At 42.2% G+C, this 26,685-nt stretch overlaps 2 protein-coding genes across 11 annotated transcripts in view; one reads left to right on the forward strand and one right to left on the reverse strand.

The window, feature by feature from the left end:
• Positions 1-1,758: 1,758 nt before the first annotated feature.
• FMNL2 (formin like 2) overlaps positions 1,759-26,685 on the reverse strand; it is a 323,185-nt gene continuing 298,258 nt past the window's right edge. For 2 of the 10 annotated variants that reach the window (XM_055292120.2, XM_055292116.2), the window contains 11 exons: positions 25,532-25,734; positions 23,728-23,962; positions 22,537-22,605; positions 22,354-22,434; positions 20,128-20,257; positions 15,626-15,789; positions 14,542-14,643; positions 11,844-11,942; positions 10,986-11,109; positions 6,093-6,139; positions 1,759-3,785 (listed from right to left, as the gene is read on the reverse strand). In XM_055292120.2, coding sequence (XP_055148095.1) covers positions 3,747-3,785; positions 6,093-6,139; positions 10,986-11,109; positions 11,844-11,942; positions 14,542-14,643; positions 15,626-15,789; positions 20,128-20,257; positions 22,354-22,434; positions 22,537-22,605; positions 23,728-23,962; positions 25,532-25,734 — 1,293 coding nt within the window. In that variant the 3' untranslated portion in view covers positions 1,759-3,746. Of the gene's footprint in view, positions 3,786-6,045; positions 6,140-8,045; positions 8,172-10,985; positions 11,110-11,843; positions 11,943-14,541; positions 14,644-15,625; positions 15,790-20,127; positions 20,258-22,353; positions 22,435-22,536; positions 22,606-23,727; positions 23,963-25,531; positions 25,735-26,685 lie in introns of those variants that run through there. The other 8 variants (XM_055292119.2, XM_055292112.2, XM_063646020.1 and 5 more) reach the window with 6 other exon arrangements.
• Positions 15,759-18,122, forward strand: LOC134737495 (histone-lysine N-methyltransferase SETMAR-like). The gene is made up of 2 exons (XM_063646031.1): positions 15,759-15,844; positions 16,803-18,122. The coding sequence occupies exons 1-2, from the start codon at positions 15,824-15,826 to the stop codon at positions 17,010-17,012; spliced, it is 231 nt and encodes a 76-aa protein (XP_063502101.1). The 5' UTR covers positions 15,759-15,823; the 3' UTR covers positions 17,013-18,122.

The raw sequence follows: 26,685 nt of genomic DNA on the forward strand, positions 1-26,685 counted from the left end.
TAGATGGGCTATTAGTTTAAAAAGAAATGGAAAACAAATCCTTTTGATGAAATCTGATAAATTCATCTTTGGAGACATTTCTGATAAAAATTAGGAAATACATTAGGGCTAAGAAGAGTTTTATCAAACATTAAAATAGGTATGTGTGGCTGGGCACAATGGTTTGTGCCTGTAATCCCAACACTTGGGGAGGACGAGGCAGGCAGATCACTTGAGCTCAGGAGTTTGAGACCAGCCTGGGCAACACGGCAAAACTGTTCTCTAGAAAAATTAGCCAGGAGTGGTTGTGCGTGTCTATAGTCCCAGCTACTCGGGAGGCTGAAGTGGGAGGATGGCTTGAGCCCGAGAGGCAGAGGTTGCCCTGAGCCAAGATTGTACCACTGCATTCCATCCTAGGTGATAGAGCCAGACCTTGTCTAACAAACACAATGTGTATTATGGAGCGAGTATAAGTGTACATATTTTCCAGTGTAAAATCACCTCATTCTACAGAGAAGATTCCAGTATGTTGAACCAAAGCAGAGTCAGTGAGGGGTATCAAGCCCCATTCTGTTGAGAGCAGTGTTGAGTCAGGATGGCCACTGGGCATTGCAGTGAATTTCAGTGTTTGTTAGATGATGGGGAGTGGGCATTGCAGTGAATTTCAGTGTTTGTTAGATGATGGGGAGTGGGGAACGTGAGTATTTAATTCAAAGTCATTGGTAAATACCTTTTAAAAGATGAATGTTTATCTATCTGCCTCATTTGAACTTAACTGCTGTAGTTGAGTTTGAAAACGTTCTGAATTTGTGGAATATTAAAAGATTTTTCTTTTACCATTAGGCACCAGTCTGATGGTAAAACAAACCAGAGATCCTTACTGATCGCAAGACTTTTTCTCTCTTTCATAAAATAAAGCTTCTAACAAACACATTTTATAACTGGTTTAGTGGAAAGTGCACTTAATTGGGAACAAAAGACCTAAGGCTTTATTATAGGCATTTATTAGATTGCACCCTGGGCAAGTCAGTTTGCTGAGTCAGTTTCTCAATGTGCACAACAGTGTTAAATACCTCACAGGCTTCTTGTGAGGAATAAAGATTATTGTCTTTAATCTGTAAGCAGCTATGTGTGACAAATGCAAAGTACACTGTGGTAGTTGTGACAATAATTATATAAATTATAATTCCTTAAATGACTATAATTTATACGCCTCTAAATTTAAGCCACTTGAAAGTTATTCTAAAATTTAAAATTTTCCTTGTTTCCATAAAAAGAACATATGAAATGTTACACATAAACTTTTGATGACTGGGAGTTTTATTACAACTGTCAGTCTGTTTGTGCAATGGGGGCCAAACTGCCTGTGTACCTTGCCAACTGGTATGGTTGTTGGGTGCAGGGTTAACTATGCAGTTAATATATAGCCGATTATCTTTATTTGTACAACATCCTAATTGAAACATTTGGTGGGGCTGCTGGGGGCGTTGTGGCATTTCACCAAACAAAGGTGCTGTTTACCCAGAAGGTGTATGTATGTTTGTTTGTTTATAAATACAATTTTGGAGATGGCATCTCACTTCCAAGATCCATTGTCTATGTTTTATATAGCAAGCGGTCAAGAATTCACATAGGGAGGAATCCTTCCTGAAGTTTACCAAGTATATTTGGATCCTGAATTCAAATAGCAAGGTATATCTGTTTCTAGAAGGTAAGTCTACATAATATTGCTAAAACCCCCTAAATTGTACCATTGAAAGATTATGACATATTACAGAATAGTAGTGTAAATAGTTTATTTGCTCATATGCCATGAAAAGACCAGAAAAGTAACATGAATTGCTTTTATAAAACATTCTAATATTGCTAAGAAGCAGGCCCATTAACAGACAAACAAACAGAAAAGAACATGCCAACGTTGTCTATTTGTAGATTAATAAATAGGCAGTTATTTTAACATATATGTCAGCATTGAACTTTGGAAAACAGCTGCTTTGTAGTGGAAGTCCAACTTGGTCAAATTGCTATTTTTAATCGAAGTGAATGTTGAGTCCACAGAAAGACAAAATCTTGGCATGTTCTTTTTAAAGTACACATTTATGGGAATGTGCCCGCAGGTGGCAGTTTAATCTTTCTTTCTGTAAATAGGTACACTAAAGTGAAATGTGGTAGAACTTGTTCCCTAAACTGTCCTTGTAGTTAAATATATATATTAAAAAAACTATAAGTTAAAATAACATTCAGATTGTATAGCATAGGCTGATGCATTTTAAAACAATATTTACAATATTACCCAGAGGCTTAGGTGGGAATTAAAGAGAAGTGTAAAAACCATAAAAAACTGCACCGATTTTATAGCAAAATATCTGTACATTTAAAAAGATCATATAACTACACATCCAAGGAAAAGGGACCTTCACCAAGGGGTTCACGTAAGCACAACATAAAATAGGAACTTCAGCGGTTAAATACTATACAATAAACTTTACAATTAATATATTGATGTACCAAGAAGATAAGCCAGAAGCAGAATGTATATTATGAAAAGTACAAATTGAGCTTCAGTCCAGTTTTTGACTTTGGAATGGATCAAGTGCCCTGCCAGAGAGGAAGGAAAAATAACAGTGGCTTAGTGGGCCATTTAGTCCCATTACGTATTATTTAAGCTTAATACCATGTTAATACTTTTCAGCAACTTAAACTGCAATTCCCCATAAGTAGTCTGGGAAATGCATGAACAAGTTAGCCTCGATACATGATGCCAAGTTTATCTTCTCCAATTTACAAAAAATAAGAAAAAATTGCGATTGTCAGAGGAGAATAAGGCCAGGTTCCTAACACTACTCTGCTAGCAGATGTAACCTTGAATGCTTGTTGATAGAGCTAGTAAACTTCCTTGCAAGGCACCAATTTCTGTTCTCAGAATTAATAATGGTCCTCAGAAATGCCAATGCTGATTACTGAGATGTTAATTTTAGTGCTAATAAATACACTTGCATTATTTAAAAAGCTGCCTCTAGCTGAAGAACACAGTACTGCAAATAAGTCTTATACACTATATCCCCACATTCATACCGGTGAATGCCTCTCAGAGCATCATTCTCTAGCACAGAAGTAGTAGAATGTGAAACTGGAAATAAAGGATTGAGTGACCTTTGTGCCACTGCAGTTGCATCCTGTTTGCACTTTGCCAGGGCCTGGTTATAGACAAAAGGAGTTTCATCATGTGACTTTCCTTCTTCCAAGTTGCAAGTAAAATACAAAGTTGATGGATATGGCTAAAACAAAATTCCTTCGAAGACATCTCAGCAAAGGACCCACAGCAGATGCATTGATGTTATTTACAACATCAGGAAACCAGGTGGGCCATGATGGGACAATCACGATGGCAGGTAATGAGTTTAATAAGAACTTTACATTTTGGTTAAAAAAAACAACATACTGGTGTAAAAAGATACCTAATCAAATCAAATCCTATTGCTTTGATTAATCTGAACAGGTACTTCCATTTTTAGGCACTTGTTAACAAGGGTTGAAAGGAGAGCTCATTTTAAAATTCTTTTGTGTTTGCTAAATCTGAGCCCTTAAGAATTATTTTTGTGTGTGTTCAAGGCTGCAGTTAAATGGTAGCACATAAAGTTCATGTGGGCAGTTTCATTCACGCACACCCTGTATTCATGCACGCCGGTCTCAGGTTCACATTGTTATTTCGGCACCATTAACAGAACGCAAGTTCTGATCATCAAAGCGCCGCCTGACGCTTCTCCTCACCGCATCGGCTCGTCTGTATGGTTGGTTTCTAAGATCTGTAAAGAGGAGAGTGCCAGTGAGAGAATAGCAACCTTTAACAGCATGTGTCTAAGCAAGACAAAGGCCAGCTGGCAGCCAATCAAAGCAGCTTGTGTAGAAAAGTCAGCTAATGGGCCCTTCAAACTCATCGAGCATTGAATCAAAGACATAAACATTTGCCTTCAATATTTACAGTCAAACAAAATAGGATGTAATACTGGTAGGATTCTAGGACTTTGAGAGAAAAATATATAGATTATTTCTGTCACTGGCGAGAGTCTAGCTGAAGTCTTATTTTGAAATGTTTCTTAAATTAGAAGCAGCTGTAGCTTAATTTTTTTGTTTTGTTTTTATTCTGGAAGCCTGAATGAACAAACAGTAATTGCAATAAATGTTAAACTGCAAAATTAATAAAGCAGACTGTCCCGTCCCATCTTTTCCTCGCAGTTTTAACAAGAACCTAAAGACTTTCAGTTTGCAGATAAGGGCTATATTATTTTCATTCCATTAAGCTAGCTGAGTTTATTATTTTGTAAATTTTAAACAAAATGATGTTCAATTAACCATAAATCTAAACCAAAATAATAATCTATTCCCTGGCATCCTTTTCTGCCGCCTATTTTTTTTTTAAGAAATGGGGTCTTGTTATGTTGTCCAGGCCAGACTTGAACCAGTCTCAGGCGATTCTCCCACCTCAGCCTCCTGAAAAGTGGGGACTACCGAGCTCTACCACCCAATATTTTTTATGTTATGTCAGTAAGAAGAAGTTGTATGGGCCCTCCTGCATAAGAAAATCCTTGTTAAATGAATGAGTCAATCACTGCATACCAGTCCAAATAGGCATTTTTGCTCTGTCGGGATGAAGTGGGAGGAGCAGAGGAATTTTATACAAGAACTCAGTATGAAGGCATGCTTTCTTGAGTAAGTCAGGTAGCCTAGCCAGCAGGCTAGGCTATGCAGCCTCCCTTTGATGAAGTCAGGGCATAGTGAAAAAAGTAAAGCAGGCTTTATACTTTTCCTCTTGTTTAATTAGTATTTGCTTCCCTTTCATTAACTTAGTATTGTTGACTTCTGCTAGAATACATGCTATCTTTAGAAAGGGAAATACAAACAAATAACAGAATTAAACCAAATTATCTACTCAAGTTGAAAATGGAGCTGATGGACCACATTTGACCCACAGAATGTTTGCTCCACTGTGCACCCCCCCTCACATATACAGTTTCCTGATGTTTAAATTGGTGATGAACAAAGACCAGGGTTTCTGGCTTCTTTTGAAAAACTGAAGATCTGGCAAAACCGGACCCCAGTTCCTACACAGCAAAAAGAAGCTGGAGCTAAGATCTGTGCTCTGGGTTCAGCACAATTCCTACCAGGCCTGTTACCTTCCTGGCTCCTTGACTCTTTGGAATTTGTGTGACCCTGCCCTACTCTTTTCTTGGGGCGGGGGGAGGGGGGGTGCGGCTGGGGGGCGTTGTGAGGGGAGGACAGTCTCTGTCACTGAGGCTGGAGTGTAGTGGTGGATCTCTGCTCACTTCAGCATCCACCTCCTGGGCTCAAGCGATCCACACATCTCAGCCTCCCAGGCAGCTGGGCTACAGGCATTTGCCACCATGCCTGGCTAACTTGTTTTTTTTTTTTTTTTTTGTAGAGACAGGGGGTTTGCTTCATTGCCTAGGGTGATCTTGAACTCAAGAGATTTGTCCGCCTCAGCCTCCCAAAGTGCTGGGATTATAGATTACAGGTGTGAGCCACTATGCCCAGCCTCTACTCTTAAATTTAAGGAAAAAATAGTTTTGCATACCCCAATCCTCTCAAGCCTCTGCTTCCTAGCCCACACTGGTAATGGAAGGCCAGAATTACACTTTTGCCTCATATGCAGCTTTGTGGTTCTTCATCCTCTGAGCAATTAGTTCTAAAGATCTTAATCCTTCAAAAGCTGTAATGTTACCTGGCCAGGACCTGCTTTCAGTCGCTTCAGATCAAAATGGGTTTAACTGAGTAACTCAAAGGCCAAGACAGCAGTAAGGGAAGGACAGCCCAACACTCAAAGCAAATACAATCATCAGCAAATACCCTTGCCCAAGCCATCACACTTGAGAACTTAAAAGCAGGCCGAGAAAGAGTCCAATAGAGAGGCTCAATCCCTGCATCATTGGAATGTGAGGTACAAAAACTCCCTGGTCAGATTCTCACCAGTATTACCCTCAGCCATAGATTGAAACCATTGATCTGCATACAGAGAGAGGAGGAAGCTAAGTAAAAAGTGATGCTTGCCAGCTCTGTGTATCCTCCACCACCGGTGTGCTAGAAGAAATCCTTACCCTCGAGTGAACATTTGGAAATTTAGTGATATTATTCTTCTTTAAGGCTAAACAGAAAAAAACAAAAACACAAAATGATGGTTAAGAAAAAATGGGATGAAAATGGAAAGCAACTCAACTTAGTGCTCAACATTCCCAGGCATGTTAGCCAACAGGAAGAGAATGGGAAGCCATTACTACAAGAAGTGTTAGATCAAATAAGGGAAGGATGAGTGCATCTTCCCACCCAGCTCTCTGACCACCCAGTTCCAAGCTGCTTTGAAGACTGGCTCCAGAAAGATATAGTCCAGCAGCAAAACTGATAGCAAATATCAGCCAAGCAGATGACAGTTTTCTAGCCTGTTAATAAGCACTGGTGGGTAAGTACACTGCAGAGCAGGCAATGACACTCTATGTCCTTTGATATCAGAGATAGAAGAACATACATAAGTGCAATTCATAGAATAGTTATGCCACAAAATAAACATATATCCAATTCCATGTCAGTCTCAGCACAGGAGTCAATGGCTATGTCCAATTAGAATATGTGCTTCCCTTGTCTTTTCTAATCAACTAGACACTGGAGAGAAGTTCGTTTCTTATTAGGCATCAAAAACTATCCCCAGGAAGTTACTTTGAAAAGTTTGATCCTTTTTCTGCCCCCCCCCCCCCCCCCATCAATTTAAAAACAGTGGCATTTTCCAATGATATTTGCCGTTAGTATTTCTGGTGCCACCATCCTGACCAAAGAAGCAGGTCAAGGTATGATCTGATCACAGAAGAAACAGCCTGGGTTTGACATGGAACAGAGCTACCGGTGAAGATGCGTGAATGAGATAAGATAGTGGGAGGACCTAAGCCTCTGTATTCATGTCCTGCCTCACAGCTTTGCTCCAACATGGAATTACTGATAGTTGAACATTGGCATGACATTCAGAAGGAATAGAGGTGGCCCGCTAAAGTAGGATGTCATAAAGCTATGGATTGCCTATATCTACATATACAAGCTAGGTTAAAAGGGCTCCCTGTGTTAAGCTTGTATTACGAATTCCATCAGGCTATGGATGTATAAGAGTTAAGAAAAGCCTAATTTGCAGCTGTGCATAGTTCACAGTTCTTCTGCAAGTCATTTTGCACTTTAGAGCACTTCGCATTCCTGAGCACTTTCATATGGCAGGTGATTATGCTATCAAAGCATATTAACTGGGTATAGGATAAAAGGGCTAGGTTAATATCTGTAAACCTACTTAGAACAGAACGTTTTGTTTCGTTTTGTTGTTTTTTTTTGAGACAGGGTCTCACTCTGTTGCCAAGGCTGGAGTGCAGTGGTAGGATCTCCTCTCACTGCAACCTCCACCTCCTGGGCTCAAGCAATGCTCCCACCTCAGCCTCCCGGGTAGCTGGGACTACAAGTGTGCACCACCATGCCCAGCTAATTTTTGTATTTTTTGTAAAGATGGGGCTTCACTATGTTACCCAGGCTGGTCTCAAACTCCTGGGCTCAGTGATCCTTTTGCCTCAGCCTCTCAAAGTACTGGAATTACAGGCATGTGCCACCGCATCCAACCTGAACACAGTAAGTTCTTAATACATGTTAGGTATAGCAGTTATTGTTATTAATGGCTATGATACTGTGTTGAAGGACATTAGCTCAAAAATCTTACAAGCAATCTACTTGGTACCAATCCTGATTCTCAAAGAAGTGCTCTATTTTTGCTCTATTTTTCTGAAAATTTCTGTGAACAATTCTATGAATTCAACTGTCAAACACACCCAGACTGTTACAGCAATGTGAATACATACATGTATTGAAAGTGGCAGTGAGTGAGCAATAATAATTGAAATGCAAAACCATGCAGCATGAGAACAACACAAAATATAACATGATGGAGATGGCAATTCCATGCTAGCATGTTGGTGGGCCCTGACAGACACACAGAGGGGGACATAAGACATCAAAAAACCTGTAGCAACCTTTTAAGAGCATCAGGTGAGAAAGAGTAATAGTTTAGTAATGGTATTCCTCAGTGAGAACAGGTTCGCAGAAAAACCGAGAGCCACGCTTGGCGGTGCGAGCAGTAAAGGGCACAGTCTTCAGCACTGCATTGAAAATGACAGCCAAACAACACAAACAGAAGAGAATAAAAAGCCAAGATCTATTGCATTAGTACATGGTTAGTACATTGTTAATCATACCTGGGGATGGGGGTGGGGGAGACGGGCAGCAAAGGGGGAAGGCAATATATACTCAAGTTAGTTCATAAAGGTACAAAGGAATTTATCTGGGGCTTTGGAGTGCGTCAGAAAATGAAAAATACTCCAAGGAGGATAAAAACTGCTCTATAAACAGATACTCATTCCCCTCTTCTAGTAGATTAATGACTTAGATCAAGCAAATAGAAAATGTACATTCCATTCATTTTATAAAGCCAGGTGTAATTGGGATGGAGGACATACTAATGAAAAAGGAACTCCAAGTTCTTTGGTTTTTGTGTTTGTTCCGTTTTGTTTTTTTGAGACAGTCTCGCTCTGTTGCCCAGGCTGGAGTGCAGTGGCACGATCTCAGCTCACTGCAACCTCCACCTCCCAGGTTCAAGCAATTCTGTCTTTCAGCCTCCCAAGTAACTGGGATTACAAACACCAGCCACCATGCCCGGCTAAGATTTTTGTATTTTTAGTAGAGATGGGGTTTCACCATGTGGCCAGGCCGGTTTTGAAGTCCTGACCTCAAGTGATCCACCTGCCACACCCTCCCAGAGTGTTTAGGATTACAGGCATGGGCCACCTCACCCGGCCAGGAACTCCGAGTTCTTAATGAACAAGGCTGGATGCTTCCCTAACTGCAAGTTCATTTTATGGCACTGAGACCAAAAAGTGCTTACCTAGGAAGGAGCTCTGCTCCTGGTCTTGCTCAGGGTGGAGTTTCTCCCCCAGCATGGAGGAGGCAAGGAGAGTGCTACAATGAAGGTTTTATCTGGGGGGCGTCTGTAAGCCACTGCAGTATGTACACTGAGATACCAATAGGCACACCTGTGCAGAGTGTGTGTGCCATGTGTAGAGAATGGCATTTTCATCAGCCACTTACTATCTAAGACACTGCTTTAATCTGGAAGGGAATTCATTATTGACTTCCTTTTTAATCTATCTAATCTACCTAATCACCTAACCTATGTAATTTCCCTGGGTTTGAGCTTGTGAGAAAAAAATTTGTGGTTTTGACCATTTAGGATCCCAATGTACAGCGTTCACTAAGCTATAACAAGAAATGAGACAGGCTGGGCACGGTGGCTCACGCCTGTAATCCCAGCACTTTGGGTGGCCAAGGCGGGCAGATCACGAGGTCAGGAGATCGAGACCATCCTGGCTAACACAGTGAAACCCCATCTCTACTAAAAATACAAAAAATTAGCCAGGCATAGTGGCAGGTGCCTGTAGTCCCAGCCTACTTGGGAGGCTGAGGCAGAAGAATGGCATGAACCCAGGAGGCAGAGCTTGCAGTGAGCTGAGATAGCACCACTGCACTCGAGCCTGGGCAACAGAATGAGACTCCACCTCAAAAAAAAAAAAAATGAAAATGAAATGAGACATCAAGAGTCTAGGAATTCTGTTTTTAAAAATCAGGACAATTGGGGAAATGTGAACTAATGACTAGATATTTGATATTAAGGGATTCTTAGTTAGATGTGATAATGGTGTAAAGTATGTTTTTTTTGTTTTTATTTATTTATTTTTTTTGAGACAGAGTCTCGCTCTGTCGCCCAGGCTGGAGTGCAGTGGCGCGATCTCGGCTCACTGCAAGCTCCGCCTCCCGTGTTCACGCCATTCTCCTGCCTCAGCCTCCGGAGTAGCTGGGACTACAGACGCCCGCCACCGCACCCAGCTAATTTTTTGTATTTTTAGTAGAGACGGGGTTTCACTGTGGTCTCGATCTCCTGACCTTGTGATCCACCCGCCTCGGCCTCCCAAAGTGCTGGGATTACAGGCGTGAGCCACCGCGCCTGGCCTTGTTTTTATTTTTTAAGAGTCCTTATCTTCTGAAGATACATACTGAAATATTTCCAAGTGAAATTCTACATCTTGGTTGTCAAGGGTTGGATATGGGGGTAGGTAGAGTGTACATGTAACAAGATTGGCCATGAGTTCGTAATTGTTGCAATGGATGAGGGATACATGGGACCTCATCATACTATTTTCAGTACATCTGCATATTATTGGACTGGCCTATTATAAAAAGCTATTGCATCTGGAAGCTTATAAGCAACATTCATGTGCAACAGACATGAAAGAAAAGTCACTTGCTGCCTCCGCTACTAGTGCCCAAGTTATTATTCTGATCTGTAAAAGGAAGTACAGAAATTTGGGATAATTGGTTTGAGGAGATAGCATTACACTAATTTAATCAGACAAGAACCAGGCTGGGTTAACACACAATTCTTGGCTGATAAAACCAGTTCCCAACCCTGGGCTGGAAGCCTGTTGGCTCACCCAAATTAAAGTACCTACTGACTTCAGTTACTTTGAATGAGTAAAGAGGCTCTTAAAGAGCATCCATGGACTGTGATTAGTACATTGCTGAATGGGTCTTGTCCACAGTGTTTATTAATCAGGCAGGTGGCTAGGTGTGGCCACGAGGAAAAAAAAGAAATGGAGCATGATGACATATCAATAACAATGGAAATCCTTTAAATGAAGGAGCTCTGCTGAAACCTACAGGGTTCCAATGCAGAGTATTGGGGCAGTATACATGCTGCTGTAAATGGACTTCAAAGCCTCTCTGCATCACTCTGGGTGTGAGTAAAGTCAACTAATGAACTTGACAACCCTGGACAAAAGAAGCTGCAAAATCTGCATGCATCCCAGTCTAGGTGAGGCCAGTGGGATCTCCATGGGCCACAGTGAAGAAATATCTTTTACCTGTGATAATATCTTCAATGGCACCATCTTTCCCCTCATATACATGTCTGTTATCTTTAACTTGTCGTCTTCTTAGTTCTGCAATTAACTCTTGCTGCTGCCTCTTTGATTTATGAGAAGGAGACTGACAAGAAAGAAGGGCAGAGATTAGTGAAGCCAGCACCCATTAGGAGTTTGTGAAAATCCAGAATGTGCCTGAGCATTATGTTACTAATAAGCAGCTTCAGCCAAAAACACACACACATCCCACATTCTGCTCAAATGCAGAAAACTCAAGCTTCTGGGAAGGAAACAAAAACTTTCACTGACGAACACGCAAAACTTCACCTGGCAGCAACAAGAAGGCTGGAGTCTACGGCAACAAGAGGCAACTGGTAATGACCATAGATGTCTTAAACTGTGTTGCCAGGGATCACAATGAAGAAAACTTTGTGCTGCCAGCCTTTATGCTCTTTACCTACTAATGAGGTTGCCCTCCATGAAATGTTCCCTCCATTCCTGCTAGCAAGTCCCTCCAGCTATCAAGGCCAGCACCAATGGGCATCTGCATAAAGGCTTCTCTGGATGCTAAGCCCTCTGGTCACTGGGTCATCTGGTGTGGCCTCTCTGTATATCCAACTAAGTTCCAGATGTCTATAAGCTTGGATATGCTACACAAACATGCTCTTAGCCTCATTCCAGTGGTTGCAGAACAAAGTAATCAATGAACATATTTCCATTTGCCAAATGTCCAGGCACCAGAACGAAGTGGTCAGGATCCTGGGCACACCTGGCTTGCTGGTCCTTCCTATGGCTTGCTCTGAAGAGCTCTCTCAGCCTCTCCTCACGGACCTGTCTCATGAGCGTGGCACTTCTTACCTTTGGATCCTGCTGTTCCATCAGAGCTTCTTGCTCCAGGAGTTTTTCCATGAGAGCTTGTTCCTGCTTTTTCCTCAGCTCATTTTCCTCTTCTGCTTGCTGGGTAAATCAAAAGAACCAGAAAGATGATGTTAATGGAAATGATAGCAGCCAAGATTTTTTATTTTTATTTTTATTTTTATTTTTTGAGACGGAGTCTTGCTGTGTCACCCAGGCTGGAGTGCAGTGGCGCGATCTCGGCTCACTGCAAGCTCCGCCTCCCGGGTTCAGGCCATTCTCCTGCCTCAGCCTCCCGAGGAGCTGGGACTACAGGCGCCCGCCAACACGCCCGGCTAATTTTTTGTATTTTTAGTAGAGACAGGGTTTCACCGTGTTAGCCAGGATGGTCTCGATCTCCTGACCTCGTGATCCGCCCGCCTCGGCCTCCCAAAGTGCTGGGATTACAGGCTTGAGCCACCGCGCCCGGCCCAAGATTTTTTAAAGTGATTCTTCAAGCATCCTTAGTTGAGTTGAGAATTACAATAAATGGAAGGTTGAGAAGATCTACACTTTATGCCTGTATTTAGCTCTGCTTCTGGGCTTCGCTATCTGTCACATCTCTTTAAAAGCTGGGAGCTGAGATTCAACTCATCCAGAAGTCCTTTCCTGAAGATCGCTCCCTGTTTGAACTTTCTCTTAGTCTCTGTCCCACACACTGGTGGGCACCTACCATCCTGGCAGCTGTGCTCAGTGATTTTGTTTTCCTTTCAGAGACAGTCTGCCTACCTAGAGCTCCTCTGATAGCAGGATCTAAGATTCTTCTGCCTTCTGCCTATTGTTAGGGGAAAACCCTCATTTCTTTTTGGGGCCTCACCAGAGTGACACTCTTGGACTCTCCCATGCCTCACTCCTTCCCAAGGGAGGCAGTGTGACTAGTCTGATGAATCTAGAAGAAAGTGAATAGGCTCACCTCAGCCCTGCCCTCTTGGGCACTCTTTCTTTTGAAGCCGGCCTCCCCGAAGAGACCTCTAGTTGTCAAGCTGTGAACTGATGGATAGGTCATCTACCTAATTTGCAGCTGAAGTAGAAGATCACAGACACCACATCCTCCAGCCCAGCTGTTATCAGTAATAAAGTTTACATTTGGGTCTCCATTGCTTCTGTTTTCATTTTGGTCTATATGAGAGGGATGATGTCCTAAAACCCCAACCTCTGCCTACAAAGTCCCTAGGTGAGTGCCAGGCTGGGAGGCTATTCATCATGTATAGGGCAAGAAAAACATCCTGGCAGTCACATCACTGCCTGGCACACGCTTCACTGAGTCAGCTGTGAAGATCACAGGGAGGAACAGTGAGGTGGAAGGAGCACGCTGATGGACAGGCTGGGACCTCCAACACAGCCCAGACCACCAAGGGCAGCTTCTTTTTTCCTCTGCTCCACGCATATCCCTGCTGATGCCTCAGGCTTTGAGACAAACCCCAGCCACTTCCCAACCTGTCTTAGCCGATTTTAAAATATATTTTCTCTTTTGACCTTACACTTACATGTTTTTATGTGAAAAAAAATGGCACAGCACATGACAAAGGCCATCGCAGGCTATCTCTACAGCACATAAACACAGCCAGCCAGTGGGCTTGGGCTACCAAGCACTGCAGACAGCAGCAGTTGGTGGTCCGCAGCCTTCTCATCACGAGCAAATCCTCAGAGTCTGGCACACGGAGTTTGTGCTGTGTTTCTGTTCACCCTGACTGCCACAGACATGTTCCTTCTACCAGCAGCTTATAGCTCTACTGCTACGTTAAGCCATGCTGAGGGAAGATGGGCTAAGAATATTTTGACTTTTTGAGTTTTAGTAAAAGGCCCGATAATGATTTTCCAGAGCCTTCAGCCCCTAGTGGTAGGAAGTGTCCCCCTATTTCCAACGGGGCTTCTCAAAAGTGTAGAGAACCCTGCCACATCCCTCCTCCCCTCTGCAATAAACATTCCTCCTACCTCCACCAATGTTATCAGTGCTACATGCAGACAAGCCTGGAGCATACAGATTGAGGTGTTTCTAAGGTCAGCTAAAATCTTCTAACATCCTTCTTGTAATTTCTCAAATGGACAAATCCTTCTGATACATGTCTCTTTGCGTCATAGGCTTTTTCAAGGCCACAGCCCTGAATTATGTCCAAGAGGGCCTCCCATTTAAAGGAAGGGCCACTTATTGATCCACACAAAGAAACAGAGTGCTCATCCTTAAAAGCACCATCCTTCAGTCCATACTAGAGAAATGCTGGTCTAAGAGGTCCTAAGCCCTGTGCTAGGACTAACACAAGCAGGCTCTCCTTAACTTCAGCTGTATCATGCACCTTCGCCACAGCCCACAGCTCACTTCTACCCATTAAACAATTCCACAAGAGGCCTGGATTTTCAAGTCCTTCCCCTTGCCTGCCTAGGTGAACAGTCAATGGGGCAGCAATGTCTTGGAGCATCTCCCTTGCCGCAAGGGGGCTGCCAAGAGCTTTGTTCTCTGGCTGAGGCAGAGGACTGGCTAGGTGGAGAAAGGGACCATAATGTCCCTCAGCCTCCACAGAGCTAGGGACTGCTATCTCGTGAATGCCACCCAGATCTGCTGTCCACAGGAACTGGGAGGCCTCTGCAGAGAGCTGGGACTCAGACACATCTCAAGGAGGGCAATTGCTTGAGAAATAAGGGCAAGGAGGGCCTTAACATTTACCTTATATGCTTTCACAAACCGGACGAAGACAGGAAAGAAGACAGAGGGTGGTGTTGTCTTGGGGTTTTCTCCAAAATACTTCACAACATCATCAAAGGCATCCTGTGAAGAAGCAAATTTTTCTTGAATTTCATTAGTTCGGCATTTGAACTGGACGCTCTGGGGGGAACGCTGACGCGAAGCAGCAGCCACGAGACAGAGGTTCCCAGGGCCTTGCGTTGCTGCACCTCCCTTACCTCCCAAGATTGCCTAACACCTCCATGTTTCCTCCAAATGCCTCAGCAGAGGCAATCCGAGGAATGCAATAGTGGGGCACAGGAATTAATCTGCAGGACGTCCTGCCGCTTCTACACACATGCATGCATGCACACACACACACATGCACACACACACCCCACATACAAGAAAACCTTTCTTACAAGAGTTTCCAAAGGCCGTGGCAGAACCCTTTAAAACCAACAAGGTCAAAAGGGATCTTAGTCACTCTGACCCTAAATTCCACTTCCTTGCTTCAACACTCCCTATGACAGCCTCACACAGGGGACACTCAGTCTCTGCCTGAACTCTTCCATGACACAAGACTGCCCCAAACCAGAGGCCCTTCCACTGAATTTGCTTTCTGAGTCCCCATCCCCCAACTTTGCCTCTGCCTCTTCTGATAGTGTACTGTTCATTCTGTTTTGCAGGCCTGCCTATCTATCAGCAACCCCCAGTATAGTGTAAGATTTTCGAGGACAAGATCTACAGAAACCCAATACACAGGGAACACTGCTTTGCTGAGCATAGGCCTGATGCATGTGGGCTGAACTGAATACAGGACCCACACTGGAGTGGGTATTGAAGTGAAAGCGGAGGGGGAGGGGACAGGGGAAAAAGCCCCAGATTAGAAAAGGACAATGAGGACGGGGCCCTTCCAAGAATAACCCTGGGAATGGTCCCCCCGTAATAAATAATAGCTACACAAGAAAGCTACCCTCCACGAACAGAGGGAAATGGAACATTTCTCCCCAAATACACGGCCTGCACCTCAGGCAGCTTTAATGGATGCAGCCTCTTCACAGGTTTCAGGGGCACCGATACTTGCCTGTGCGATCTTGGCATCATCCTGCAGCTTCTTCAGCTTCCCCTCATTGTTGAGGATGAACTCCTTCAGCAGCGTGTTATGGTCATGCATAGTGTACTCTCTCTTGGTCAAGTCCATTCCCCTCTGGAGCTCCTTGACATCCAGCAAAACATTCTCAAGGGAGACTGAAGCAGAGAAAGAACATCCCAGTGAAACTCAATGGGGAAAGTCACAACCACAGTGAGTCTGGCTGCTGAGCCAAGTTCTCAGGAGATTCTTAGGATTACTCAAGGGCCCTAAACCTAGCTTCCAGCTTTTGGCACAGAGATCTTTTAATACAAAGAAGCATTATAAGCACTACATTACATTCTTTGCGTGCACTAGTTCACTTGCATCATTAGCTCATTTTGTCAATGAGCAAAAGCAGCATAAAGAGGTTCCGTGGCCTGCCCTTGGTCACACTGCTAGTAGGTGGCAGAGGAGTTCAGGTAACAAATGTGGACTCTAAATCCCACACTTGCACAAAACTATTCCATTTCTCTTACAAGAATAGCCTGTGGGTGGGCCTGTAGGCTCAGAGGCCCTTATCTGCAGCAAGCCTAAGGTTTTGTGTGTCTTACAGACAAGGTCTCACAATGTCATCCAGGCTGGAGTGCAGTGGTTTCATCATAGCTCACTGCACCTTCAGACTCCTGCCCTGACTTTCCAAAGTGTTGGGATTACAGACATGAGCCACTGTCTAGCCTATTATCTTTTAGCCTCTGCCTAGCATTTTCAACTCTTTTTGCATTTCTCTGACTCTCCAGCAGGGGGCAGCCTTTTGTCTGTTGACCATAGGTTGTATTGATTACTAGGACCCAAAGCAGACTTGCACAGCTTCTTTAACCACCCCTCCCTATTCAGAAAGGTTTAGTGTGAACCTTCCTGTCTGCAGTGTGGCCCCTCCCGGGGCAGGCGCTCCCCCAGAGCCTCCTGAGCAGCTTCTGTAGGACGTCAGGTACCAGCTCTGGGCCCCCTTGCCTGACTCAACTCTGCACGTGGACAAATTATTGGTGCAAAAGTAACTGCAGTATTTGCTGAAATCTGCTGTTTGATATTGGAATACATTCTTAATGTGGTTATATTATACATCATTTTAATGCACGCTTCTCACTTTTTTTGCTAATGACGTATTACTTGCTGTTTGTATGTATTTTAGACTACGGAAATGACGTTAGACAAAAAGCAAATTCAAGCGATTTTCTTATTTGAGCTCAAAACGGGTTGTAAAGCAGTGAGGACAACTCGCAACATCAGCAATGCATTTGGCAATGCATTTGGTGGTTCAAGAAGTTTTGCAAAGGACACAAGAGCCTTGAAGATGAAGAGCTTAGTGGCCGGCCATCAGAAGTTGACAACCACCAACTGAGAGCAATCATCGAAGCTGATCCTCTTGGAACCACACAAGAAGTTGCTGAAGAACTCAACATCAACCATTCTACAGTCTTTTAAGGCAAATTTGAAAGGTGAAAAAGCTTGGTAAGTGGTGCCTTATAAGCTGAGAGAAAACTTTTTAAAAAATCGTTGCTTTCAATCGTTGCTTCTCCTCTTCTACACAACAACAAACCATTTCTCAATCGGATTATGACATGCAACAAAAAATGGATTTTATATGAGAATCAGCAATGACCAGCTCAGTGGTTGGACCAAGAAGAAGCTCCAAAGCACTTCCCAAAGCCAAACTTGCACCAAAAAAAGGTCATGGTCACCATTTGGTGGTCTGCTGCTGGTCTGATCCACTACAGCTTTCTGAATCCCAGCAAAACCATTACATCTGAGAAGTATGCTCAGCAAATCAATGAGATGCACCCCAAACAGCAACGCCTGTAGCTAGCATTGGTCAACAGAAAGGGTCCAGTTCTCCACGACAACACCCAACTGCACATTGCACAACCAACGCTTGAAAAGTTGAACAAATTGGGCTACGAAGCTTTGCCTCATCTGCCATATTCACCTGACCTCTTGCCAACCGACTACCACTTTTTCAAGCATCTCGACAACTTTTTGCAGGGAAAATGCTTCCACAACCAGCAGGATGCGGAAAATGCTTTCCAAGAGTTGTTGAATCTAGAAGCACGGATTTTTTTCACTACAGGAATAAACAAACATACCTCATTGGCAAAAATGTGTTGATCTTAATGGTTCCTATTTTGATTACTAAAGATATATTTTGTTCGTTTGTTTTTGAGATGGAGTCTCGCTCTTTTCGCCCAGGCTGGAGTGAAGTGGTGCAGTCTCAGCTCACTGCAACCTCTGCCTCCCGCGTTCAAGCAATTCTCCTGCCTCAGCCTCCCAAGTAGCTGTGATTACAGGCATGTGCCACCATGCTCAGCTAATTTTTGTATTTTTAGTAGAGACAGGGTTTCGCCGTGTTGGCCAGGCTGGTCTCAAACTCCTGACCTCAAGTGATCCACCCACCTCAGCCTCCCAAAGTGCTAGGATTACATGAGCTACCGCACCCAGCCATAATAAAAATATGTTTGAGCCTAGTTATAATGATTGATAATTCACAGTCCAAAGTCACAACTGCTTTTGCACCAACCTACTAAAACAGTGCAGTAGGTTTTTCCCTCAGTAGACTCACACTGTCTTATCATCCTTGATTCTCTAATACTTATGATAGTGCCAAGTACATGGAGGACACTCAAAGGTGTTCACTAGATAAATGAAGGAGTGAGTGAATACATGAGCAAAGGCATAGAGAATCTGTGTCAGGCAACCTGGGCACCAGAGAGCAAACAGAAAGAACAGTTCTGCCAGGGAGCAACCCAGTCTCCCATTTTCCCCACCAATGTTTTTCAAATGCCACCATTTGGACCAAACAAAATGAATTAGTACCCATTGGTCAGGTAGAAATTATAATAGCTTTTTAACATTTTTCTTAATTAGAATTGTGAGGTGTAAGAACTAATTTAGGCACAGGGAAACTTAAAAGGAGGAAAATCATTCGGTCAGAACAGAAATTCTGCCTACTGTCTAAGTGAGCCCCAAACTCGCTCTAGGTCTATCCAGCCTGCATCATATAGTTCTTCATAGTCAGAGTCATCTCCATCTGCCTCTCAGTCTCCAACACAGCTTCTGCAGCATTTATCCCCGTAACAGTGCATCATCTCATTCATTCATTTGTTCACTTGTTCATTCATTTATTTCCAACATCCAATTTTCAGGGGCTGAGAGAAAGAAAGATAAATAAAACCTGATATACCCTTATGAAGTGCACAGATTGGCCAGGCATGGTAACTCACACCTGTACTCCTGGCACTTTAGGAGGCTGAGGCGAGAGGATCACTTGAACCCAGGAATTCAAGACCAGCCTAGGCAACATAGGGAGACCCCATCTCCACAAAAATTTTAAAAATTAGCTGGGCATAGTGGTGTGTGCCTGTGGTCCAAGCTCCTCAGGAGGCTGAGGTGGGAGGATCGTTTCAGCCTGGGAGGTCAGGACTGCAGTGAGCTGTGATCATGTCACTGCGCTGTAGCATGGGCCACAGAGCAAGACCCTGTCTAAAAAAAAAAAAAAAAAAAGTGCACAGATTGCAATGGACATGCAAATTGTTGTAATACAATATGAGAAATCTTGCACGAGAGGGTAGAACAGAGTGTTCTTTAGTGAGAACACAGAAGCAGCAGCCATTTACCCTGGCTCAGTTAGAGAAGGCCTCACCCTCCAAAATTCGAGATGCCTGAGGTACCCCACAGGAATCTGAATTTATAATAAACACTGGCTGCTTACAGTTTGATATCACAATTTGAGAATCACAGCCTATAAATGACTGTAAGGTCAATCTGTGTATCATTCCTTTTTCTAATCAAATATGCTTTTGAGGGAACATGGTACATTGGATGATACACTTCATGAGAAGTAAGACCAGGTTTCTAGTCCTGTTTCTATCACTTTCTACTCATGTGACTTTGGGCAAGACATTTAACCTCGAAAAATCTCAATTTTCTTACCTATAATAATGGAGATACTATTACCTTGTATATCCCAGCTATCTTAGAGTCACAGATGATTTAAATGAGAAAATTTATACCTTTCTTAGCAAAGTAGCAACCAAGAAGTGCTGATAATTTAACTAGTGTCCAGGCAAAGGCAAAATGTTTACAACTACCACACTTGAGCAAGTAGAATGGCACAAAATCAAATTAAAAGTGTTTGTTGGGTGATGATTCTCAGAGTCTCATTCTCACATTTCATACAACAGCAGCAGAATAAAAAGGGCAGTGAATAAAAGAGGGAAGGGACATGACGCTCAGTGGCCTGTATCTTACAGAAAGGACACAGAGATCACCTTTACACCCACGTTCTCTTCTGCTCTCAGGGGTGGACAACACCACGGCTGATGTGTTCCAGCTCAGTGTGTCTGACTTCTTAGCCTTGGCTTTTTAAATGGGTTCTGAAAAGTGTTTAAGCAGGGAATGGCTCCACCACAATTAAAGGCATTAAATACCCAAGACGAACGGTAATAGCTGAAATCAAGTACCTGCAGCAGCTTTTTCCACATAATGAAGCTCATTATAAAACAGGGACACTTGGTGATATTTTTCTTTCACCACATTGGATATATAGTGCAACAGTGTTTGCTTTCTGTCTGTTGACTTTGTGTCTAAGAGCTGAAAACAAAAGGGAACATGGGTTAGGTACAAGAGTAAAGGGTAACATGAGACCTACCCCTCAGATGACGATTTCCCACCCGGAGTCATTAACTGAGTAACAGTCGCCCAACAGGCTGGAGCATTCCCAGAGGAGGGTCAGGATTCCCTTTGTTCCTTAGTGAACCAGTCCACTGATGCTTAACTGGCTCGAGGACTTTCCAGCCAGGGTACATACTTAACTATAGGGATGACTCTAAGCACCTAAGAATGGTTCACAGCTTTCCTCTACAGTAGTTCCTATTTACCTACAGGTTTACTTCCCATGGTTTCAGGAAACCCATAGGTTTCAGGTATCCAAAAATACTAAGTGGAAAATTACAGAAATAAACAATTCATCAGATTTCAATTGCACACCACTCTGAGTAGCATGATAAAACCTCGCACGTGCCATTCCCACCCCCTCTAGACCGAGAATCACCTCTTTGTCAAGTGGATCCACGCTGTAAACATTACCTGCCATTAGTCACTTAGTAGCCATCTGGGTTATCAGGTCAACTGCTGCCTATTGCAGTGTTTGTGTTCAAGTAACGTGTTTTATTTAACTACTTTATTTGTTTATTTATTTATTTTTTGAGATGGATTCTCGCTCTGTCACCCAGGGTGCAGTGGCATAGTCTTGGCTCACTACAACCTCCGCCTCCCGGGTTCAAGTGATTCTCCTGCCTTAGCCTCCCGAGTAGCTGGGATTACAGGTGCCCACTACCAAAAATTAGCCCAGCTAATTTTTCTATTTTTAGTAGAGACAGGGTTTCGCCATGTTGGCCAGGCTGCTCTCAAACTCCTGACCTCAGGTGATTCGCCTGCCTCAGCCTCCCAAAGTGCTGGGGTTACAGGTGTGAGCCACCATGCCTGGCCTATTTTATTTTTTAGTTATTGTGAATCTCTCACTGTGCCTAATTTATAAATTCAACTTTGTAACAGATATGCATCTCTAGGAAAAAAAAGTGTATATATAGGATTCAGTACTATCTGAGGTTTCAGGCATCCACTGGGGGTCTTGGATCACAGCCCCCTTGGATAAGGGGGACACTGATTACTGGACTTACACGAACTCTCCCAGCCCTGCATCTGCTATCCCACCTTCCTTGCCTTAAAAGCAGGACGGCTCTAATTTTAGTGCTCTTCAAAGTGAAGAGCTGGAGGAGAAATGGGCATGTAGAGCCAGCAGGTGCATGCAGGTGCTTCCTACACAGCAGGACTCCTATGCTCCAGTTTTTACATTTAGCTTAGCCCCTCCCTTATTTCCTAGCCTGTGAAGACCTGAAACAGACATGCTTAACTGATCATGATCTGCTAGAGGCCAGAACTGTGACTGACTGGACACTCCTTATTAAATAACTAGCTCCCTGGTCTAGGGACTCAACCCACTGCCCAGCCTTCTCATGTGGCAATCACGTTAGGCCTGCACAGCCTGGAGGGAGTCCACGGAGGATTTTCTATAGTCTTGTTCACATTAGTTGAGTGACTCTGAAAATTAGAGCACCTTGCATGCAACAACAACAACAAAAATTTAAAATACAGAAAAGTACTTACAAAAAGCAGTTTGAAAAAATTCCCTGATTCCATCCAACCTCTGCTAATATTTTAACCTATTTCCATTCAGTCTTTCTCCCCACATAGTTTACTTAGCTGAAATTCAACTGTACATGCAAAGCATACCCTTCTTTCTTTTCTAAACACAAATCTTTCTTGGAACACTCTTCATCAGTATGTTAATGGTGGAAGAATAATAGTTCACTGTATTAACTAGTGTTACAGCACATTTAATCATTTCCACAGTTAGACCTTTAGATTGTTAATTTGGAATTATAAATAAAATACAGCATTCAAAATTCAGACACTTGAGAAAAAATTCCTAGAAATGGAAATACTGAGTCAAAGGGTATGAGTAATTATAGGTTTTATGTGTTGTCAAATGGTGTTCCAGAAAATTAGTACCAGTTGATCCTCCCATGACAGAAAATATTCATCAAAACATCCCCCACCACCCTAACTTCATCCCTGCCAGCCATCTGTCCTTCAAACAGCTCTCAGATTTCTTTTAGTCCACTCACCAGATCTAAACTCTGAAGTTTAAATCCATAAACTGCTCCTCTTTTACTGCTATTCATGTAGTTTCCAAGGGCTAAGATGATCTGCAAAAGAGAAGGTGAAAACAGAAGCCCATCAGTACAGCACATCAGGCACTGAACGCAGCTGAAGTAGCCCTTCATACCTACAAGAAAAACTGCACTTGCCTCCAGAATTTTCTTGAGTTTTTGGGACGACTTTATAGAGACAGATGCTGCTATAATCGCATGTAGTTGCTAGATTCCAATCAAAGAAAGAAAAAGGGGAAAAAAAGACGTGTTAAAAATGGGAAACTAATTGGCAAGTAAATATTAACACAGAAGAAAACAGGCCTGCATTTAGAGCATATAGTCTTCATGATGAGAGTCTACTTTTTCTAAGTATAACAAATTTAATTGTCTTGCTAGGTCTCAGGTAATATTGTCACGTGCACGGTCTTTACTGAAACTGTTCACAATAGCAAGTAACATAGGAACTTGCTTATCACAAAATCTGTAACCAATCCATAACCACTAGGACTCAGAGGTAAGAGTCCACAGCTTCTTCTGGTAGAACTCAATTTCCTGCCCACCACCTCTAATCATGTCATACAATCAATATTTTTAAATCAATGGAGGAGGCATCAAAAATGAAAAACAAGGGAGGGGAATATAACACCCTCCAGAAGTTCTCAGAACATGTTTTCAACAGACATACTACTATAAGCAGAAACCAACAAATTTATTTAGAAACAGAATTGGGAAAGAACTGACTACTATAATCAGTAACAAAGTTTATTTAGAAACAGAATTGGGAGAGAACTGAAGTTTATGATATTCATAAATCTCCACCAGATTAACACAAGGGAATGAGAGATGGTTGGCTATTATGTCTATATCACCACAGTGTACTATAACAAACTTCCAAGAAAGAAAACTCTTATGGTAAATATAAAGCTTTCAGCAAAAGCTTGTAAGTCTGCTCACTAAAGACGGGGCAACATTTTTAGAAATGAAAGTCTTATTTTCAGTCTTGCCAACCCCGCCAGAAGACTAGTATCTTCAGAGAGGAACCACGTTTGAGAAAAGAACCAAGTTTCTTTGTCCTCTGTCCTTTTGAAATCTAGAGAACATCTGTAGACACAAAAAAATGGCATTCTTTTGGAAGAATAGCAATATGGAATATGAACATTCCCCATTTTTTCAAATTTACTTTGCATACATAATGTGGAAAAGATGGCTGAAATAAAAATGCAATTTAGAAAGTTCTGGGAAGGAGTCTTTAGAACCCATCACACTGAGTGCAATTCTGGGAGAGACTTTAAAAAATGATTCCACATTTCTTTGGACCCCCTCCCCTGCCAGGGTCAGTCCACTCACAGGAGTCAGCATCTGAATGCTTTCAGCAAAGTTCCCAATGAAAGCCATGATGGTCATCTTCTGCATGAGCCTCTCGATTTTACTAAACTGCATCATGAACCGATCTTCATCTGACAAGTTTTCTAGAGGCTTCCTTTCCCGCTCGTAGAGCCGAAGCACTTTCACTTCATTCTCAGTTGGCAGGAACCGCATCAAGCATTCCACAAAGTCTACAGGCAGTGTCTTCAAGTCAAATCTAAAGACAGATGTGGAGAGATCAGCATCAGAGAGAAAAACGTCCTACCTCCTTTTCAAGTTCATCCATCTTTTCAGGTTCATCCATCCATCATCCATCTGGTACAGCTCATCAAATACTAAATCAACAAGTCTAAGATTTCTCCAGTTGTCCTGTGAAGTCCCACCCTGGTGCTGGTTCTTGACTATGCCTCAGGTAACTTAACTGGTTCTTCCTGAAAACCTGGACCTTGTCACAACTGCCATCCTCAGTTTTTAGGGTACTGGCATAGCTCTAAGCCTCTGGAATCAGGAGTAAATGAAAATAGGAAGAGGTAGAACCAAGGCCAAAGCATCTGATGGTTTCGTGGTTCAAAGACATAGTTGACAGGCATTGTGAAGTACAGCTAATTCAGGAGATTAACACTGTACACATTATTACAGAATATCTGGTGAATTATGTAAAATATGTCAATTAAACCAATAGTCTGGTAGTATTTTTTCTTCTTTGGAAAAAAATGCATCCAAATGCCTGTATTATCTGAATGTTTTAGGTTAAGTGCATACATTCCTTGAAGTTCTTTTTGGATATACACTTAATTTGAACAAACGAAGTATTTGTTACAATCTCTATTCTCTATTATTCTCTGGACAATCTTTGTTCAGCTAAATAATAGAATTACACTTAATCATCATGACAAACAAGATATATAAAGATTTAAAGCCAGGCTGCACTTCAGGATTCAATGTCAGAAATCAGAACAGACTATAGGAGGCACTGGACTACTAGATTATGACCCTGGTTGAGGACACAAAATTGGAACAAAGGATTTCTCAGGGTTATTTACATCTAAGCCTCTAACCAAAATGTACAAGATAATCAATTTATAAATAATTAGTTCCTAAAACATTGAATAATGTCTTCATCACATTTGAAAGTCACCATGGCCACAAGAAGAACAGAAGGATTCTTCTAATAGAGAATTAAAACCAATGCCTTCTATGCAGTTCAAGGTAAAAAATGAACTTTGTTTAACATGTCCTGAAAGTACTAAAAGCAAAACAATTCACATTCCTGTTGTTACAAATTAAAATATGCATCTGTATCATATTTGCATCTGGCATTGAACTGTATCATTCCACAAATGCCATCAAATTTGTATTCAACAAATCTGGATAAAATCCAGATACTCCAGAGAAAACTGACATTTTCTACCTTTTCTTAACATCTGCCACGCTCAGCTCAACTTTCCTTTTATGTAAGCATTGCTGGAGGCCCGCATAAGAGAGTAGACCCAGATAATAAATGATGTCACAATCCAGATGTTATTCTTCTAAAATAATTAGTTACTCGTTCTAATACAACACTCCCCAGGGTGATTTCTGGTCCACCTCTTTCGTGTTGGCATCATATTCAACTTTGAAGTAGCACACACAGAGTTCAGATCTCTCAAGTGTGGATATCAAAAATTGCTCCAGCTTTTATCTTAGGTCTTGTCTCACTATTGAAATATTTATCATCTACTAATTCATAACTTTCTCATTTTCATTTTATCATAAACTAACTAGAATATAATTTTCCTGAACTTACACATGAATAGCTTTACATATTTCATCAGCAGTCTTTCCAGCTTTCCTTAAAGTTATGGCAAGATTTTTGGCCCTGTTTGCTTCTAGTAATGTCACTTTGTTTGATCCCTTCTGTGGTATCTTCTGTTTGCTTGAAGAAAGATCAATGGCAGGACCTTGGGCTTTTGTCTTGAATATTTCCTCAAATTCATCCACATTTAAATCCTAAGGTAGAGAGGAATGACCATGGAAAATTGGATTATATTTAAAAATGAAGTCCGGAAGCCACCAGTTGGTTTCTTAAGCAAAAACGTTACTTTTTCTATTAAGTACTTGTCTTTGGCCATGGCTTGCTCTATTTTTCTTGCTTTTGTTATAGTACAACTTCTGGCACATATACAAAAGTGAACATAGGTCGGATGTGGTGGCTTATGCCTGTAATCCCAGCACTTTGGGAGGCCAAGGCGGGTGGATCACTTAAGGTCAGGAGTTTGAGACCAGCCTGGCCAACATGGTGAAACGCGCTCTCTACTAAAAATACAAAGAATAGCCAGACATGGTAGTGTGTGCCTGTAATCCCAGCTACTTGGGAGGCTAAGCCAGAGAATTGCTTGAACCTAGGAGGAAGAGGTTGCAGTGAGCTGAGATTGCACCACTGCATTCCAGCCTGGGTGACAGAGTGAGACTCCGTCTCAAAAAAAAATAATAATAATAATAATAATTGAAAAATAAAATTTAAAAAAAGTCTCACAACAATGTGAGACTCCAAGTAGACTACCGATTCTAACCCACTAATTCCATTGCTTTTCAATAATTAGCTTGCATAGACAGCTGCCACAGATTAAAATTATCCATCAAATAAGGCAGTGAGTGTGATAACTGAGTTCTTATTCACTTACAGTCCAAAAGTTTTTATGTCTTTCTCTCAATTAAAGGAAGGAATTATTATGTCAGATCTATATTCTGTGGCATACACTGAAGATGCTCAAAAGCATTTATGCCAATTTAACATAACTCTTTAAACACAGTTTTAGAGCCACCTTACAAAACAGTGTCAAATGTTATTCTCCAATATTGCATATCTGTTTCTTCTTTACATCAAGGGACTTAAAACACTAGTACTTTATCTCTCACACTTCCAGGTTAACAGAACACCCATGTTGGCTTTGCTGCACA

This window comes from Symphalangus syndactylus, chromosome 9 (genome assembly GCF_028878055.3).
Source record: "Symphalangus syndactylus isolate Jambi chromosome 9, NHGRI_mSymSyn1-v2.1_pri, whole genome shotgun sequence".
Classification (NCBI taxonomy): Eukaryota; Metazoa; Chordata; class Mammalia; order Primates; family Hylobatidae; genus Symphalangus; species Symphalangus syndactylus.